Here is a 21010-nt window from a genome sequence, read left to right as displayed (position 1 = left end):
ATGTTGTGTTAGGGTGCACCCTAATGAGCTCATCTTGATTACATCTGCAGAAGCCCTGTTTTCGAATAAGGTCATATCACAAGATGGGTAGGAGTGCTGTATGTGTTGTTTGGGGAACACAGTTCAATAACTCCCCATACTATTGCCTTGTGCTTTCTTGTTTTCCCAAGCTGCTATCCATTTTTCTAACAGGTATTGATTTTTTTTTTTTAAATGTTACTTTTAAAGTTTATTGTTCACATATGAAAAGTGGGGAAACAAGCCACGGGAAATAAATCTAACACCTGAACAATCTAGCTCTAAGTAGTGCCACCAATTTCCAGAGGCAGAGTTCACTCACAGACAGTGGGTAGAGGTAGCACAAAAAACAGATTGCAAGCCACCACATCCACTGCTGGGGTAAAGACAGCGTGTGGATGCCAGCTCTGCAGCAGGTGATGGAGATGGACGGAGGCTAAGGGGCCACATCTCGTCTGTGCTTAGCCTGGCCAGTCGGGGTGCCGGATACGCAGCAGTCACCAGACTCAGAGCCAGCCAGAGGGATCTTGGCGGAAGATGTGGTCACTAGAAGGCTCCCTTGTTGCTAGAGTACTTAATTCATGCCCTTTGAGGTGCTTAAGAGACCAGCATCTGCATATTTACTGTTTTTAAATGTTGCTATTATCAGATGGCAAAGCTGTTTGGGGCACCAATATATAATCTTCAATTATTATTCTAGTTCTATAATTCTATTTATAACTTTAATTTTTCTTTCCATTTCATTTTTCTTATCTAAAGCCTTTTTTTTCCTTGTCTATTTGCCTGGTATTCACTTTCATTTTTATTTTTATAAAGACTTTTTTTTTTCTTTTTTAAACTTATTTGTTTTTATTTGATGTGTTTTTCTTGCATGTATCTATATGAGGGTATCAGATCCCCTGGAACTAGAGTTCATACACAGTTGTGAACTGCCATGTGGGTGCTGGAAATTGAACCCCGGTTCTCTAGAAGAGCAGCCAGTGTGCTTAACCTTTGAGCCATCTCTCCAGCCCCAAGATGTTTTTCTTGATTTGATAATTTCATATATGTATATAATGAATTCAGCCATTTTCACCTCCCATTACCTGTTCTCATTCCCTCTGTCTTTTAAAAAGATACATATCTATTTTATTTCTAGTTGAAAAATATATGTACAAAAATTTGGCCCAGTTTAGTCTCCTTTACCTATACCATATACGTAAAAACAGTTTTTATTCTTATATTCATTTATCCCCTTCTTACAGCTGCTCAGAAGTATGTAATTATTGGGATTAATTTTGTTCTCAAGCCACCTGCGTTCTTAGCAAGAGATTTTTTGTTTATTCAGAAACCATAGCCTACCTTTGAAGCATGTTCTTTATTCCTGAGAGAGCAGAGGAAGGCACTGGTCTCTCTTTGCATTCTCTTTGCTAGGTCTGTTTTTCAGAGCATTCTATAACTTTTTCTTTCGTTGTTTCTTTTCTTTTTTTTTTAAGTGGGGGATGGGGCAGGTGGAGGGAGAACACTGTAGCCCCGGCTTGTCTGAAACTCACTATGCAGGGAAGACTGGCAATCCTCTGCCTCTGTCTCACAAGTGCTGAACTGCAGGTCTATGTCACTTCTGGCATCCACAACCTTTCTTTATATGTAGTGGCTCAGAGTTGTGACATTGTAATAAATAATGCATTCTCGTCCGGTTTCTGTCTCGTTCTTATTGATGATTTCAGAGAGAGAAGATACTCTCATATTGTCCTCCTTAGCTAGGAGTTCCTTGGTTGGTATTTGAAGTTAGTCCCAAACTCAATCCCAGAGAACTTGGATGTTTAAAGATAATTGGAAAGAGAGGAGTCAGCAAAGGAGCCTGAAAAAGAAAACCAAAGAAATAGGAAGAAAATCCAGCAAATGTGGGCTCACAGAAGCCAAGAGAAGCTGGTTAAGTTAAGGCAATAGGACTCTGTGACAAATGCTGCTCAGAAACTGTGATGAAGGACCTCTAACAGGGGTCAGAGTTCATGGGTCGCTCACTTCAGAAAGTTGGACAGTGTGATGAAATACAGGAGTGGTGCCCAGATTGGAGTTGGCTGAGGAGATAAGAATGGAAGGAAAAATATATATATATATGCCTCATCATAGGTTGCATGCCTCTCCTGAGAAACAAGGATGTTTCAACCACAGGAGGCTTCATTTGCAGTGGAAACAGAAGCCAGGCCAAATCAATTATGATTAAGCACCATCTTTTCAGAAAGCATATTTTCCTCATAAAACAAATAAAGAGTGCCCATGAGTAAGGATTTTTATTAAATACACACTCAGAGCATTTTTCTTCTGATTATAAATGATTCCATGGACTTGATGTCAAGCAAGGGCAGCAGTGATTGTTAATGAGTGAATCTGACTAAGAAGCCTCAAGGGTACATGTGAAATACAGTCTGAAGCCAAGTGTGGTGCCTCACATTTGTAGCTCTCAGGAGACTATGGCAGGAGGTTGCCACAGTTTGAGGCCTGCCTGGGTTACTAGAGTTCTCGGCTAGCTTGAGTTACAGAGTAAGTCCGTGTGAAAAGTCAAGACAGATGTAAGGGAGTTGGGAGGATATGATGGAAGTAACCCCTTTATTGCCTAAAGTTAAATAAAAATTTCCCTTTTATATTTGGTAAGTTTTCATATTCTGTTCAGTTTCCCCCTAAAATAATTGAGATTTCTCTATCCTTAATTTCTCTTGTCACACCCTTCATTGAGCATCTCATTGGTCTCTTTAACTACAAAACGTGTTGCTCATTCCTGGTGTCCAGACACATCAAATTTAAACTCACTTCACCAGGCTTCCAGAGACTACCATTCAGATCATCTCCGTGAACACGCTAACATGGCCTTCTGCGCTGCTCAGGCCAGCCACCTTCCTCCTCTCATGGACGGGATGTGTGTGTGCGGGTAGAGTTTGTCTGGACTTTAGGATCCCTCATTGGAAGGGGTTTTTTTTATCATCTTTGCCACTATAGCACATGGTTTATTGTCTTTCCTATTATTCTCTACTATGATTTATTTACTGAACTTTCTTGTGCTTTCCTCTTTTAATTTCCCCTTGTATTTCACAAAGTAGACACTTTGTCATAACAGGTTTGCACACAAAGATCGTAGACATGCTGTCATTGTTCTGTTGGACCCCGGTGTCTCTTGTTCATCTTCCAGTGTTAATCGCTGCACATCTTCCCCATTACTTTGCTGTTCTCCACCCTCAGGTACCGAAGCTTTGTGAAACTGCAAACAATGTTATAGTGTGGAGTGGCACCATCTAGTGGTAATTTTGAGACCTAACGAAGTTCAAAGTCATTCTATATAAACCAGTTTAGAATTTCAAAAATAACTTTAGAGCATTTTTTTAAATTGCTGAAGCATTTATTTAATGTCATATTTTGCTGAGCTTCTGAATCATACTTCAAGTCAATCAATAGTTTGACTATTATGATTTATAGCAACATGGTTTGTAAACATGACTTAAACATTTTATACCTTCTTGAGACAAGGTCTCACCGTGGAGCCCAAGCTGCCCTTGAACTCTTGGTCTGCCTCTGCCTTCTAGGATCAGGGACTGTTGGTATTAGCCACTACACCCTGCTCACTCTGCTACTTTGCACGTGTTTTGTTTATATCTTGAAAATATGATGCTTAGAGATTTAAACAAAATATTTAATTTGAAGTAATACAGAATTTCAGAGACTACCCCATGTGTGGCTGTAAGAACCCCCCATTGAGAAAGTATGTCATCATGCCACTGAGTCAGACTAGCTCAGACATAGCTTTTTTTTTTTTTTTTTCTAGCAGCCTGTTGCTTCTTTTCATCTTTTTATTTTTTCCTATTTGGGCAGTTTTGAAAAACAAGCAACCATGTGCTTCTCAATTCCTTGGCGACGCCCTGCTGAGCCTGTGTTGTGTATGCACAGATCCGGTGAGAGAGGCTTGAGTGATGAATCTTACTTTTTATTTCTGTGTGGATTTAAAAAACACGTGTATATTCTTTAGAAGGCTTTTGCAGTTGCTCTCGGAGGCCAGAGGAGGGTATTGGAGCCCATGGATTAAAAGTTAAAGTCAGTTGTGAGCCTCTTGGCGTGGGTGCTTGAAACTGAACCGAGGTCCTTTCAAGAGCTGTACACCATATTAACCACTGGGCATCTCTCCAGCTCCATATTCTTGGGTCCTTAAATGTAAGCTATAGCCATAGATATCTGGTTGGTGGCTTGCAGTTGGTTGACAGCTGTGACAAGGAATGACATTTTGATGATTTAGTCCATTCTTAATCTATAGGGACTATTGAGTAGGGGAAGTGTTAATAAAAATAAAAACATTTGGTAAAGAATCTGTACCTGCCTGCAATCCCAGCACTCCTCAGATAGAGGCAGGCATATCAGGAATTGAAGGCCAACCTTGGCTATGTAGTTCAAGGCCAGCCTGGGCTATGAGAGACCCTCTTTCAAAACAAGCAAATAACCATCACTCCATGCATAGTGTAACAGAAGAATAAAATTAATTGCCGTTTTTGAAAAAAATAGGAAAAACACTTATTCAATGCCAGAAGAATGGAGGGGTGTAATTCTTACCACTGTGCATCTGGAGAGGCCTAAACACAAGGAGGTTAAATAACTTTTATACAGTCTCACTGCTGTTAGTAATGTGAGCAGTCAGGCCCAGATGTGATGGATCCCAAAGTTAATGCTTTTGCTATCAGTGGGAAAACGACAATAGAAAAATGCTCAGGAAACCTCACTGGTTGATAAGTTATTTAAATACATGCCAACTACTTGATAAAAAAAAAATCTTAATTCTAATTTATTGTTCACAACATCTATATTTGTTTGCTTTTCCACTCTTCATTATAGCTAACAACTTTCATCTTAAAGGAAGTTTTTAAAATTTTGCCTACTAGTCCCAAATTGTTAATTAATTTTCCTTGTCCATTGGTTATAAACAGCAGAGCATTTGGAGACAAAATGCCCATGGACCAGCACTGTTTCAGATCTTGGAAGTGAGATACAAACTTTCCTCATATTCACAGATGTGGTATGCTCGCATCCAGCCAACTGCAGATTAAAAATGTAACAATTGTTTGGATAGCATATAAATTGGTTGAAGAATTAGTATAGCCTACAGATTATTTAAGGTATAGAAGAGTATGTATATAAGCTTTGCACAAATCTAGGACATTTGACATAAGGTACTTAAGCATCCATGGATTTTGTTATTTGTGAGGGCTCATAGAACCAATCTCCAGTGAATGCTGAAAGATGATTATGTTTGCCTGTGCCTCTCAGCAGGTGGAGTGTATCGGTAACAATCACTCAGGCAGAAACAGTTAAGCTCTGGTTTGTACATACTTATAGGTATGGGTTACTGTGTAAATAGTACGTGTGGGTTTTCTATGTCTTTATGTAAATTTTATGTGCATTTATCATCCCTGTTTACAATTCCAGTCTTGAGGCTTTCACTATTTTTACTTTGTTCCTATGGCTTCTTCTGAGCAGCCTCCCCATCCACATCCATACTGCTCCACTGTATGTATATAAGGATCAATACATTCCCCCCATCCATACTGCCTGTGTTCTATAATATCTTGCCACGCGTACATGTACTCATTTGTCAAATGTGTATATAGATAGACACACATACATAAATGTGATCCCATACAAAAATGAGATCATATTATATACCTTAAATGTATAGACACTTTCAGTCAGTTAGTTGTTCCATGCCTGAGTCCCTCCCACTTATTTGTAAGCTGTGTGTCCAGGGTGTTTTCTGCAGTGTTGCTCAGAGCAGCAGGAGGGAAGGGAGATCACTGCATAAATCATGCTGTATCTACACCATGGGATTCCAGGCAGTAACTACAAAAGCAATGTGATTTATATCAGAAGTGTCTCCTCTACCATTCTCTGCTGTGGATTTTACTGTGTTTATTTCTTTACTGACAATCTAGTGAAGCTTCTAAAGGGAAAAGAAATAAATGTGAACAGGCCTCTTTGTAATTGAAAATCCAGTGAAGTAAATTCCAAGACCTGGTTTAACTTCTATTTCTTTTCCTCCTAGAGCTGTGAGGGGCTTCTCCAATTTTTTTCCCTCTCTTGTTTGACCTTCTGTATTTGGGAAAGGCAAATCCATGACCTTCTGAGTGTTAAGTTTCTCTTGCCTGGCTTGTAAACCCTATTGGCCTTTTTCACTAGTGGCATCTGAAGTAGCATCAGATATAGTCTCTGCTGTTGTTTTTTTTTTTCTGAGATTCACTATGTAGCCAAGGCTGGCCTCCAGATCACAGCAATCCTCCTGCCTCATCCTTGCAATAGCTGAGTATAAGTGTAACCTACCATGACTGACTCAAATATAGCCTGTGGGTTTTTATTTGTGTGTGCTTATTTTTAAGACAGAGTCTAACTCAGTAGTTCAAGCTGGCCTGGAACTCACTGGCTTTGAACTCACAGCAGTCCTCCTGCCTCAGCCTCTTAAGAGATGGGATTATAGACACAAGCCACCACACTAAGCTGTAATGTGGTTTTTAAAGGTAAACTGGGAACTGAGGAATTGTCAGTTCAGGAACAGTTCCTGGAGCGATTTGGACCTGCTTGGTAATAGACTATAAGGAAAGAAATCAGACATCCTCATTACCACAGCTACCTTTTGTTCTTGCTTCTGTGCAGATTTGAGAAAGGACGTATCTACACCTTCATCGGAGAAGTGGTCGTTTCTGTGAACCCATACAAGGTGCTGAACATCTATGGGAGGGACACGGTTGAGCAGTATAAAGGCCGTGAGCTGTATGAGAGACCTCCTCATCTTTTTGCTATTGCTGACGCTGCTTACAAGGCTATGAAGAGGCGATCAAAAGACACCTGCATTATGATATCAGGTATTTGGAGGGGGGCCTGGTTCCAAGGTCAAAAGGTATTTAATCTTTTTTTTTTTTTTATTTTTTTTTTTTTGTACTCTGGAATTTACACAATTGATGAGACCCTTTTTATTTTTTTTTTAAACTTAGAAACCCAAAAGATTATTGGTCCCAAAAAAGTAATGAACACTAAATACCAAATTATTTCTACCATATTTGGTCATCCTCTAGTCTTGGTTTTAGAGGCTGATGCAGGAGAATTGCTTGAACTCTCAGGAGTTCAAGACCAGCCCAAGCAACATAACAAGACCACATCATTTGAAAAGAGTACACATTAGAGCTGCATGCCTTTTGGTGACTTGTAGACTGAGCCAACATGGAATATGATTCCTCCTATCTGAAACACACAAAAAAAATAAAATAAAACATAAACATGATTCAAATGTTAACAGAATGAAACAACAACCAAAAAAATGATGAGCTTAGATGCCAAATGTAAGTGGTGAACTCAAAGTCAGACTGGTGTTCAGAAGCCGGTGCTGTGGTACAGACTCAGGTGGGAATGGGCTTCCTGAACTTGGGACCTGAGCTTTGAAACTCTGGGACAAGGGGATGAGCAGCAGCCCATGTGCACAGAATGGGAGCCTAGCCACTCACACAGTGCTGAGCCCTTGCAGCAGCCCGCCTACTAACATGAGGGTAAGGAAAATATCTTTTCCCTGGCCCAGGGTGGCCTCTCAAACTGTGGGAATCTCTGTTGATGCTAATAATACCCCCCATTTACTTTAGTGGCCTTGTGCTTTTCAAAATATTTTTATGGTCATTATTTTATTTTGGTTATCAAAACAACCTTAAGTGGTATGTAGCATAGTTATTTTTCTTCTTTACAGATAAAAATGATAAGGGTCAGAAGATTAAATAACTTAGTGTTGGAATTAGAGAATTATAGCTTAGGATTATACTGTTTTTTTTAATAACTTAAACAATTTAAAACATTTAAAGAGTTGACCCATTACACAAATTTATGAATGAAAATAAAAAGTCCTTGTTGTTTACCTGTTTTTATTCTTTGAGAATTTTAAATAGACAATATTTTTATTATTTATCAATTTATTTTTGTCACTTATCACCCCCAATTCCCTCCTTTCCAACTCTTCCCATCACTACCATTTTCTTCTCCCAACTTCATGTCTTTTTTTGTTTCTAACCCACCTGAATCTAATTGGTGGTGCCTTTAGACTCATTGGCTGTAGGGCTATCCACTGAGCATGGTCAACCTACCAGGATCCACGCCCCTGAAAGAAGCTGATGCTCTTTCCCTGAAGTAGCCATCAACTGTCAATAGCTCCTCAGCTAGGGCTGGGCCTTGTGAGCCTCTTTCCCACCCATGCTAGAATGTTGACTGCCATGAATCGTGTGGGGTCTTGTACACGCATCCACAGCTGCTCAGTGTGAGTTATGGGTACAAAGGCCTTGTCATGATTTGAAGACAGTTTCACAGCAGTCCTTCCCAACTTCTGCTTTGTAAAATCTCTCCACCCCTTCTTCCATGATGTTCCTTGAGCTTTATGAGATAACTTCCTCACTTATGGTTAAGCCCTGCACCAGACCCTTATTTTCTGCTCTCAGACTAGTTATGAGTCTATATTAACCACTATCACTGCAAAAAGGAGCTTCTCTGATGAGGACTGAGAGATGCATTAATCTTTGGGTATAAAGATAAGCATTTAGGGCTGGAGAGATGGCTCGGAGGTTAAGAGCACTGTCTGCTCTTCTAGAGGTTTTGAGTTCAATTCCCAGCAACCACATGGTGGCTCACAACCGTCTGTAATGAGATCTGGTGCCCCTCTTCTGGTGTGCAGGCTATATAAATAATAAATAATTTTTTTAAAAAGATAAGCATTTAGAAGACAATTTGAGACTATGTCCATTTATAAAAGTAATAGTAGTTTCCCCTAGAGCTATAGCCTCCCCAGCCACAGGTTCTTGGTTAAGTTTACAGTACCAGGCATGAGTTTCCTGTGGCGTCTGCCTTAAATATAATCAGTTAGTAGTCCGTTATCCTCATAACATTTATGCCATTATTACAGCTCACAGAGGTCATAGCTTAGAAAACTTGTTGATGAACACCAAATATCAGCAGCCTCCGTAGCACCTTCTGGGTACTGTGAAAGCAAGCAAGCAGAAAGAAAGCTTCTAGGTCTGTTCCAGCGTGATTTCTACATGTCCAGTGGCCAAAGTGTATAGTATCTTCAGTAGCAGGGCCTTAGAATCAAGGCTTAGTGAACAACCATGAGCAATGGCAAGAGCTATTTGGGGGAGGGGAGGAGGTCAGAGGAGGTTCTGCTGGGACCCATCTGATATGGGACAAAGAAAAACCCCATCTTATTCCCCAACATCCCAGAATTAGCAGATGGTTAGTGTGTGTCCTTTATATATTTTTCTTCGTGTTTAAGTACGCAGAGCCTCACATGCAATAGTAAGTAAAAATACAGAACTGTAGGCATATACCCACCATTACAAAGTCAGTTTTTTCATTCAGCAGTATATAGTGGACATACTCTCACTGGGGTTTCTGTAGAACTAGCACATTCTCTTTAGCAAGCCCATCATGTAATTAATGATTTTTATCCAATTCTGTATCAATCTGACTACTAGCCCAATTTAAAAATGGTTTTAAAGCCTTGGGAGATTGACACAATGTTTGGTTATACTACTTTTAAAAATATTCCCTTGGGAGAAAGTTCAGAAAGTGCAGTTTTGGTGCTTAAACACATAGATGAAAATTCTAAATCAATCCCTCCAATACCACCACTTTTACCCATTATCACTTGCTTTGTGTCTCAAGCTTGGTGTTTTCTTTTTTCACTAAAATTACTGCAATTTTTGGTTTAAGACTCTTGTTTGTCTTTTCTTTCTTTTTTATATTATATATATATACTTTTTTAAAGTAAGAAGCTGGATCTAACCAGTTTCAGAAATTCCCCACAGCCTCCTCAGTAGCTGGGCCTGTGAGCACTTGACTCTAATTTTTGTGATTAATTACTTTATTGCCAATAAATTTAAAATAATTTTTCTATAGAAAATAAGGTCATGCAAATGTGGCTGCAGTTAATGTTTGAATCAACACCTGAGTTTGTTTCTGCTATCCTCAGAAGTGATTGCTTTTTATCACCCTGCACAAAACTAAAGTCCAAGTGGATCAAGGACCTCAACATAAAACCAGATACTCTAAATCAGCTGGAAAAAAAAGTGGGAAACAGCCTAGAACTCATTGGCACAGGAGACAACTTCCTGAACAGAACACCAACAGCACAGGCTCTAAGAGCAACAATCAATAAATGGGACCTCATGAAACTGAAAAGCTTCTGTAAAGCAAAAGACACTGTCATCAAAACAAATAGACAGCCTACAGATTGGGAAAGAATCTTCACCAACCCTTTATCTGACAGAGGGCTAATATCAAGTATATATAAAGAACTAAAGAAGCAGAAAAGCAACAAACCAAGTAATCCACTTAAAAAATGGGGAACAGAGCTAAACAGAGAATTCTCGAAAGAGGAACATCGAATGGCAGAGAAACACTTAAAGAAATGCTCAACCTCATTAGCCATTAGGGAAATGCAAATCAAAACGACCCTGAGATTTCACCTTACACCCATCAGAATGGCCAAGATGAAAAACTCAAGTGATAGCACATGCTGGAGAGGTTGTGGAGAAAAGGGAACCCTCCTCCATTGCTGGTGGGAATGTAAACTGGTTCAACCACTCTGGAAGTCAATCTGGCGCTTTCTCAGACAACTAGGAGTAGTGCTACCTCAAGACCCAGCTATACCACTCCTAGGTATATACCCAAAATTTGCTCAAGTACACAACAAGGACATTTGTTCAACCATGTTCGTAGCAGCTTTATTTGTAATAGCCAGAACTTGGAAACAACCCAGATGTCCATCAACGGAGGAATGGATACAGAAATTGTGGTATTTTTACACAATGGAATACTACTCAGCAATCAAAAAGGAGGAAATCATGAAATTTGCAGGCAAGTGGTGGGATCTAGAAAAGATCATTCTGAGTGAAGTATCCCAGAAGGAGAAAGACAAACTTGGTATATACTCGCTTATATAGACCTACAAGACATGATAAACATAATGAAATCTACACACCTAAAGAAGATAATCAAGAAAGTGGACACAGGCGAAGGTGATTAATCCTCATTTAGAAAGACAAATGGGATGTGCCTTGAACTTATGACAGGAGTCTACCACAAAAGGCATCTGAAAGACTCTACCTAGCAGTGTTTCAAAGCAGACACTAAGACTCATAACCAAACCCTCGGCAGAGTGCAGGGAATCATATGAAAGAAGGGAAGTTAGTATGATATGGAAAGGATAGGAGCTCTACAAGGACCAAATATATCTGGGCACAGGGTCTTTTCTGAGACTGAATCTCAACCAAGGACCATCTATGGATATAACCTAGAACTTTTGCTCGGATGTGGCCTGTGGTAGCTCAGTAACCAAGTAGTTTTCCAAAGTAAGGGGGACACGGACTATTTCTAACAGGATCTCAAGGGCAGGCTGTTTGACACCTCCCCCCAGGGGAGGAGCAGTCTGTTAGGCCACAGAGGAGAACTTTGCAGCCAGCCCTGAAGATACCTGATAAAACAGGGACAGATGAAAGGGGAGGAGGTCCTCCCCTATCAGGGGACTTGGAAAGGGGCAGGGAGGAGACCAGGGAGGGAGTGTGGGGTTGGGGAGGGAATGAGGGAGCGGGATACAGCTGGGACACAGAGTTAACAAAATGTAACTAAAAAGAAAAAAAAATAAATAAATAAATAAAAAAAAAAAAAGAAAAAAAAAAAAAAAAAAGAAGTGATTGCTTACTCTAAGGAACTAGTTTACCACAATTTACCCCTTGATATATTTTTCCTTAACTAAATATTGATTTGTAATTGATAATTTTGCTTCTGTCATTTTTTTTAAAGACATGTTTATATCCATTAGAAGCAGCCCAGGGGGAAAAAAAATAACTTAATAATAAAAAGGGGCGGAGGGGGGGAGAGGAGGAGGGAGGGAGGGACTAGAGGGAGAGTAGAAGAGAAAGTAACAGAATTTTAAATGAATAAACATCAAAGGTTTAAATTACTCTGTTGACAAACGAGCTTACTCCTGGCTTAACCTGGTGTTAACTCCTGAACAATTCTTCCCTCCAGGGGAAAGTGGAGCTGGTAAAACAGAAGCCAGTAAGTACATCATGCAGTATATCGCTGCCATCACCAACCCCAGCCAGAGAGCAGAGGTAGAAAGGTAAGGGCACCTCAGGGACACGGGTTGGCTGGGCCTGGCTTCTCTTAGTGTGCAGACCGGGCTAGGCCTGAACTGACAGACAGACATCAAGCACTTTTTATAGTAAATTGCTTTGATTCTCACATTGCATATTGTCTCTCTGTTTTTACTTCTATTGCTATATCAATTTCCAGCTTTATCGAGTTTAAAAAAAAAATTATACTTGTAAATAGTTGAAAGTGTCCTGGTTCCAGCCAGTTTTCAACCTCAGCAGCAGAGTTTGGAATTTGCACAGCTTGGCTTTACTGCTCAAGCCGCTGCAGGTTCCTTGCTCTGTGTTTTTAAAACTTGTTCCCTGAAAGAAATAGGCCCATAACCCACTGATGCTGGAAGTCCACGGAAGGTTCATGTGTGAAGGGTCTCGGACTGCCCTGTGTGGGGTTCACAGTCAGATGAGTACAGTGCCTGGCACACAGTTTGCTTAAGAGGTATGTGAATTGTGGTCATGTGTTTTTAATGAAGCGGCATGACCGGCTTTCTTATGCGGTGCAGCAGTTTCCAAGAGGAAAAGGGTGCTTTCCTGGTTGACTGCTCTAAAGCTGAACAGTAGTTTACTGAAGAATCACAACTCATCTGTCCACCACAGGCAGCTCGACAGGCAGAATCCAGGGTTCTGGGTGAGGTAAAGGAAAAGAATTTAGATTTGATGATACTATGTGAATTTTGCATTTTCATTGTAACTGAGATTACCCTGTCAAAACAGGCCTTTAAAAAAATTGTGACATATTCCCACTTCTGGTTTTTCACTTTGCAGTCTAATTTGAGAGTGAGCATTTGATCAAATTTTTGTAATTTCTTTTGGATCTCAGGAGAGTAGCTAGCTTAGAACTAAATTACTTTCATTTCTATATAGCAGCTAAGGATTATGTGAATTTGCTGTAATTCTCGAGTATATTGGGCTCTCGTTTTACGGTGTCCTTTGTAAGCAAGCAGTTCCTACACACACACACACACACACACACACACACACACCTTTGTAAAGCATGCACTCATTTATGGGCAGAAGTTTGAAGGGTTAGTGGGAGGGACGATGCTCCACTAATCTGAGCAGAGGCTGTGTCAGAGACCAGGTTATTTCTACAGGTGTGACTGTGTGAGAGGAATATTGTCAGTGAAATGGAAACAAGAGATAAGAACTAAAATGAAGTTAGGATTATCCAGTTTTTTAAGTGTCTTCATCTCTTAATTTTTTAATAATAACTTTGATATATTTTCATTAAAGAGTGAAGAATATGTTACTGAAGTCTAACTGTGTATTGGAAGCTTTCGGAAATGCCAAAACCAATCGTAATGACAATTCGAGCAGGTTTGGGAAATACATGGATATCAACTTTGACTTCAAGGGAGACCCCATTGGGGGACATATTAATAACTACTTGCTGGAAAAGGTAAATGTGCTAGATTTCTAGGGTGATGCTTGTGAGAGCTGACTGTTTAAAAATAGTATTTGTAAAATTTCATTTATTGCTTTAAAGCAGTGTTTATTCCTATTACTCGTCTTCAAGTCTGCCTTCCACGGTAAAACGCTCTCCTTGTGCATCCTCACATGAGCACTCAGTGCAGCACATTAGAAAAGGCTTTGTCAGTGCTAAACTGGGGCGTGCATGGGACAGGGAGAACGCGTGGCAACTTCTGAGTAAGACTTAACCAAACCAGCCAAACCTCCCTCCCTCCTTCTGTGTAGCCAGGGCAGGCCTGTAACTCACCATCCTCGTGCCTCAGCTTTCTAAGAGCTGAGACTGCAGGAGTGTACCATCATGCCCAGCTTACAGACCTAGACTTTTTTTTTTTTTTTTTTATGTTGCCATCATCCATCCAGTTTACTTTAAACTAAACGGAAATTTTCCTTCCTCTAGCTTCTGTTTTCTTACTGAAAACAATAAATATTTAAAGCTGGCGGCAGCAAGACACACATTCGTTCTCTCAGTCCAGTTAAGCCACGCTGTCCGGTCACCTTCCCCTTGAATTGTGATCTGATGCTTCTGGGTCAAGGGTCTCCCATCTCAGTAACTCCACAGCGTCTTACAGCACTGTAATTTCTATTTTTGTCTGTTACATCGAGGCTGACTTATTAAGGCTTATTAAGGAAATAAGTGCTTTTTCAGAGTCAGTTGGAAAGAAATAGGAAACAATAAGTATTACCCATGTCATCTCTCTTCCACAGTGTTTCATGATCCCACTGTGCGTGTATATTCAAAAAGAACACTCAGCAGGAACATGCATGTTGAGCAGTCTTTTTGGAGCATCTCAGCAGAGTCCTTAGGGCCTGATCATGTTTGACTGATTCTATTATAGGATGTGAGGCCTTGTTCTTTGAAATGCCAGCAGACTCTGAACAAGGGAATGCTGAGAATGTTCCTCCCTTGCATTCCTTTTCGTTCTCCCCACTCAGATCCCTACCACTTGCACATACTATCTTTAGACTCCAGGTTTAAAAAAAAATATGGCTTCACTTCTCATGAATGTTAAGGCACCCCCATTTTAAGCAATATAAAAAATTATCAAAATAGTGCCAGGAAAACCATTGGGAACACCTATCTCTGATAAACTTTCACCACAGGATTTTTTTTTTTTTTTTTTACCCCAACACCCACCCCCTGAGCTAAGGACCAAACCCAGGGCCTTGTGCCCGCTAGGCAAGGCTCTATCACTAAGCTAAATCCCCAACCTGGCTAAAGATTTTTTTTAAATGTACTGTAAATACAAGATTCTCTAAGAAAGTTACTTCTGTTTCATTTATACCTACATTTCCAGATTAACCTTTTTTTTCTTGCATTAATTTTTTACTTTACATCCCAATTGCAACTTTCCCTCCCTCTCTCCACCCCCACTCACCTCCATCCTCCGGTCCTCCCTTTCTCCTCAGAAAAGGGGAGGCCTCCCATGGATATCAACCCTACTTGGCATATCAAGCGCAGGAGGCCTAGGCACATCTTCTATTGAGTATAGACAAGGCAGCCCAGTTAGGGGAAAGAGATCCAAAGGCAGGCAACAGAGTAGGCAGCCCTGCTCCTGCTGTTTAGAGTACCACACGAAGACCAAGGTGCACAGCTGTTATATATGTGCCGAGGGCCTAGGTCTGTGCCATGCAATACTCTGTTTGCCATTTCAATCTCTGCGGGCCCCTATAGTCCCAGGTTAGTTGATACTGTAGGTTTTCTTGTAGTGTCCTTGACTTCTCTGGCTCCTTCAATCCTTTCCCCGCCTCCTCTACAGGATTCCCCAAGCTCTACCTGATGTTTGGCTCTGGGTCTTTGCATCTGTTTCCATTAGTTGATGGGTGAAACATCTCAGATGACAGTTATGCCAGACACCTGTCTGCAAGAATAGCAGAATATCATTGTGTCATGGGTGGGCTCTCTCTCATGGCCTGGGTCTCAAGCTGGCCAGTCATCGGTACAGGCAGGGCAAATTGTGGATCAAAGGTTTTGTTGACTGTGTCGGTGTCACAGTCCCTTCATTGGAAGTCTTTTCTGGTTACTGGAGATGGCCATTTCAGGTTCCATACAGCCAGGGTCACCCTCATAGATCCCTTGGAGTCTCTACTGTCCTAGGTTTCTAGCTCTTCCCAGAGTCTCCCTCCTCCAGATTCTGGTTCTCTCTCCCAGTACTCCCTCCCTCCACCCTCCCCCACCAGATCCCTCCTGCTGCCCTCTTCACCCCATTCCCCTACCCAGTTCCCTCCCTCCATCCACTACCAATGTCTATTCTATTTCAGACTAACCATTTTTTTTTTCAATATTTTTCCTTAGTCTCGTGTGATTGTGCAACAGCCAGGAGAGCGAAGCTTCCATTCTTTCTACCAGGTCAGTAACCGGTTCTTACGCAGAGAATTGATCATTTGCCTGGTCGTGTAGAAAAATCTTTCTAGTGTACTCTTCATCTGTCCTACACCTCTCTCTCTGTCTAGCTTTCCTTGTCTCCACAACAAATTACATGTACGTACAGGCTTGCACACACCCTCCCCAACCTAAGAGACTATGAGTGTGAGCACTGTGAGAGCTGGTAGGTGGCTGGTCAACCAAATGCTCCCAGGCTGGACATCACCTGCATTTCCTCAAAGTGGAGGTAACAGGGTGATGACCATGAAAGCTTCTGTTTGTTTATGGCACCTTCTAAATGTGTTGATTTCATTTGCTTTTGAATTGAGTTGTTCCTCTTGTACTTGAGAGTTCCAGAGGTGTGATCGTAAATTTGGTTTTCATTGCTCTTGATAGCTGTAGGGCAATATGATTACCTTAAAAACAAAAACAAGGAGTTAGAAATTCAAGGGAGAATTATCCTCCATGCCGTCAACACTCCAAAAAAATAAGTACGCCTTTGGGGAATGTTATTAGAGTTTGAAACAAACTCTTAAATAACCCTCCTTTGGCACATCTGCACTCATAGAGCAAGTCAGCAACATGATTTTTGAATCTCAAAGTAATATAAACCAATTTAGAGATTTTTAATTTCAAAGTGATATAAACCATAATTTAAAGAATGAAAACTATAGGATTGGAGAGATACGTCAGTTGATAAAAATACTTACTGTGTAAGCATGAGGACCTGAGTTCAGTCTCAGAACCTGTGTTTTAAAAAAAGCAGGCTTGGTGGTATCCATGTACCGTCCTAGTGCTAGTTAGGCAGAGACAGTCCTGGGGATGTCTGGCTCCAGGCCAGTTAAAAAACAAAAACAAAGTGAATGGAACCCAAAGAATGACACCCACCCACAGGAACACACCTGCAGACACACATTTAAAACTGAGGTGAAAAGACTGATCTCTGTGTAAGTGTCTTTGAAGATGACTAACGGTGACAGGACAGCCGAATACAGCAGTGTTTGATTAGATAACTGCCTTGGGCAATAGCACTCAAGTTCTGGTACGTTTGGTTAAAAAAAATCATTCTTTACAGTCTGATAACTGTACAGCTTAAGCTTACTATTGAGTGCAGAACCTTCACAACAAGGCCTCTTGAAGGCATGCTTTGTAATAAAACAAAAGGATAAACTGCTTTGTGTTTGTGCTTCTGCTAACAAGTTGCTGGATTTTAGATAAACTATTTCTTTAAAATATAAGAATTGTTTATTTCAAGAACTTACAGCTCTTTGCCAGTGTCTGAGAAGTGAGATATCTTCACTCTGGCTGTGACAGCTGAGGAAAAGCTGTTGAGCACATGGGACTGAGATTGTCATTTGATGCCTCTTTCCCACAATGCTGACATACTAAATTCAGCATGATGACACTGCTAAGCAGCACCTCAGGGCAGAGATCCTTACAGATGATAACATTCCAAGCAAGAACCTTTTAGACCAATTTTGTTGTAAATGAGACATTTTAAGTGTTATTCCTCATGACTGTATAACATTCTGTCTATTTTAATATATAGAAGCCATTTTACCTATAAGTAAGAACAACAACAAGGCCAAAACAATACTCAAAAGTTTCCTCAAAGCATGAAACAGGAGGACCTAAAATGTGTAAAGCCCAGAAAATGAGTAGACACTAGATCATGGTTAATTTAGAGTATTTGACATTTGGGGATCCGTATCTGCTTTGACAGTTGCATTATCCAGTAGGAACCCCACAGGGGTGGAACCAAATGAATTAATATTTACTAAAACAGTATTTATTAGATTGGCTTATATGATACTATCTGGGTCATCCAGCAATGGCTGTCTCCATGCTGGAGAGGCTGAGAACCCAGGAGATGCTCAGCCCGTGAGGCTGGGTGCCTCAGTAGTCCCCATCTGGTGCTGAAGGCCCAGGAAATTCCTGGAGCTGCTGATCTTCCTTGGGACTTTGAAGAAACCGTGTTCTGGCACCAAAAGAATGTAGTAGTGGTGGTTGGGACTGCAGCAGCAACAGAGTAGATGAACTGACTGGCGAGATACAAAGACAAAAAGCAAAGCTTTTCCCTTGGACCTCCTCTTATCTAGGCTGCCACTCAAAGGTCCTGCCCACATTTAGGGAGGGTCTTCTCAATTCAAATAGCCTGATCAAGAAAAATCTCTCACAGGAATACCCAACAGCTTGCCCTTAGTTGATTCCAAATTCAGTCAAGCTGACAACCAATATTATCCATCACAGCAGTTTAATTTAAATTAAATATTTTCCAGCTACTCCAGGGAGGTTCTGAGCAGCTGCTACACTCTCTACACCTGCAGAAATCACTCTCGTCCTACAACTATATCCGTGTGGGGGCACAATTGAAGGTGAGTTTCTTCGAGAACCAAGAGGAGGGAGAGGAAACATAACCTGTTCACTCAGCCCCTCGGCTGCCCTCTTGCAAATGCCCTCTTTTGCTTTTAAAAAATCTCAGTCTAAAACTTACTCTGCCACTGAACCGAAAACCTGGCTAACTAACCTTGCATGGTTGTATTGTCCTCATCTAACAGAGAATTTCCTCTCTCCGTGTTCAGGGTTTTCTCTTAATATCTCTTAATATTTGATCTGACTCCATTTTTCTGAAACCATAAAAACACTGAGGACTAGCAAGCCTTCCTCATAAAAATGTGATTTGGCCAAAATCATGTTGTTATGACAAAAAGAGATTAAAAATACTTTAATTTTTTCCCCACTTTTGTTTTGTTTTGGTTTTGATTTTCAAGACAGGATTTCTCTGTGTGGTTGGTACTGGCTGGCCTAGAGCTCAGAGATCCATCTGCCTCTGTCTCCCAAGTGCTAGGATTAAAGGTGTGCACCACCACCACCCAGCTTCCCACTGTCTTTAAATATTGATTGTGATTATCCTAAAAATAGTTTTTGTGGCCCTTATGTTGTTCTTTGTATTCATCCTCCAAAAGGACCCATGTTCTCCTTCCCTTGCTTGCAGTCACTTGCATACGCATCTGCCAGCCCATTTTTCTCTTTATTTAGCCAGCCCATTTTTCTCTTTATTTAAATTAGTTTTCCTCTACTCATCTCACAGCCAGTTTGAAGAACGCAGGGTTGAGGAAAGAGTATAAAAAAGGAAATGTGATGGCGCCTAGTTCACTGGAGGGGAGGAACAGAACTGCAGGAAACACTAGAGAGGCGTGGGTCACAGTTGCTTCCGGGAGGGTGTGAGCATGCGCATTTGTGCCCTGGATTTCTGTGTTTTCAACTTTTCCATGACAAAAAGTACACTCCCAGGTTACAGTGGCACATGATGTAACTTCAGTACTGAAGAAGTGAGGCAGACAGAGGCTGAACCCACCTGGGCCACACAGCCAGATCCAGCCTAAACAAGAGAAAGCGCCAATGATTTTAGCTGGGTGAAGAATGGAAAGATCTCTGACAGAAGAGGATGTGAGAAGTGTTTTTTATTTAAGTTATTATTCCACTTAAGCTAGTTATACCTTCATTACTGGCTTAGCAATATTTTTATTGCTGTTCATAGAAGTAAATGATAATTAGGTTTTATAGTTAATTTTATATTATTTCTATTATTTGGCCGCCCTTTTACAGTTTTCTAAGAGCAGAAGTGTTTGGCTGAATATGAACTAAAAATAAAACTGTAGAAGGCAATGGTCCAACTTCCTCAGCATCGCCAGAAATATTTAAATATCTATAGAGGATTGTGAAATCGACACTTACAGCTAGTGGCTAGGCTATTCCCTTACAAGAAAACCATCTTATTATCAAAATTATTTTCTGCCAGGTCATGTAGCTTAATACTAAGTATTAAGTTAACATTTGAACTTCTTTATAAATAAAACTCATCTTTTGTACTATTTTTGTTGGTTTTCCATTTGGACTTTTTCTTCCCTTCCTTTCTGACAAAAACAAAGAATATGTGCTCATAGTCAAAACCTAAGATAGAGGCTAGAGAGGTGGCTCAGCAGTAAAGAGCATTGCCTGCTCCTGCAGAGGACCCTCATTTGATTCCCAGCGCCTACATGATGGCACCCACCATCTGTAACTTCAGCTCTAGAGGATCTGATACTCTCTTCTGACCTGTCTGGGTATCAGGCACATGCGTGGTGCACAGACATATATGCAGCAAAACACCCATACACTCCATTTTAAAAAGAGAAAAGAAAAACCCCTAAGATATATGCTTAAATCCTATCATGCAAAGATGATAATTAGTAATGCTCTGTATGTATATTCATTAATAAAAATCATACAACAAATTCTGCTTAAGCCTACAGTTATTATATTACAACATAATCATTTCCCCATACGAATAGAAATTATGATACTATCCATAAAGTATTACCTATATTTTAATTAATCTTAGAATGTAGGACTCATGTGCATTTAAGATAACCTTGGATCTTGGGTAAGAGAAAATCCAGGGAAGGTTTTCTAAAACAGCAAGGAATTCGCTGAGCCTGTATGACAGCAAGTGCTGGGATGGTCAGATCCAGTGCCTCAGCCACACAGAGGGGTTTCATGGTTGGTTGGTTGGTTGGTTGGTTGGTTGGTTGGTTGGTTGGTTGGTTAACTTACAGCTCTGCTACATTCAGTAAACTGACTTGTCGTCACTCTTCTGGTTTTTGTTTTGTGGTTCAAAATGTTACCAGCAGTCCCAGCATGCACAGGCAAAGGAAATGCCACTTTATACACATCCACCTCCCTTAAGCCCCTCTTACACAGCCCGTTCTGTGCTTTCCTCATGTCTGCTAGCTCCCGCTGGCATCACATGCCTGTGGCTGACCACTCACTTGGTAAGGGAAGAAATGGGTGTCTTAGTTAAGGTTTCTGTTGCTGTGGTGAAAACTATGGCCAAAGGCAACTTAAGGAGAAAAGGGGTTTATTTCATCTCCCAGCTTGTAGTCCACCATCCGAAGAAGCCAGGGCAGTACACATGGCCAAGGAGGAATGCTGC

General features: G+C 40.7%; 1 protein-coding gene across 1 annotated transcript in view; it reads left to right on the top strand.

Moving 5' to 3' along the window:
• Positions 1–21010, top strand: part of Myo1d (myosin ID) — a 294625-nt gene that overhangs the window by 76136 nt on the left and 197479 nt on the right. Inside the window, exons 2-6 of the mRNA XM_055620037.1 lie at positions 6679–6887; positions 12082–12175; positions 13437–13602; positions 15967–16020; positions 18315–18410. Coding sequence (XP_055476012.1) covers positions 6679–6887; positions 12082–12175; positions 13437–13602; positions 15967–16020; positions 18315–18410 — 619 coding nt within the window. The remainder of the gene's footprint in view (positions 1–6678; positions 6888–12081; positions 12176–13436; positions 13603–15966; positions 16021–18314; positions 18411–21010) is intronic.

This window comes from Psammomys obesus, unplaced genomic scaffold (genome assembly GCF_907164565.1).
Source record: "Psammomys obesus unplaced genomic scaffold, mPsaObe1.curated_primary_1811, whole genome shotgun sequence".
NCBI classification, from domain to species: domain Eukaryota; kingdom Metazoa; phylum Chordata; class Mammalia; order Rodentia; family Muridae; genus Psammomys; species Psammomys obesus.
This window is presented reverse-complemented; position numbering and strand designations above follow the sequence as displayed.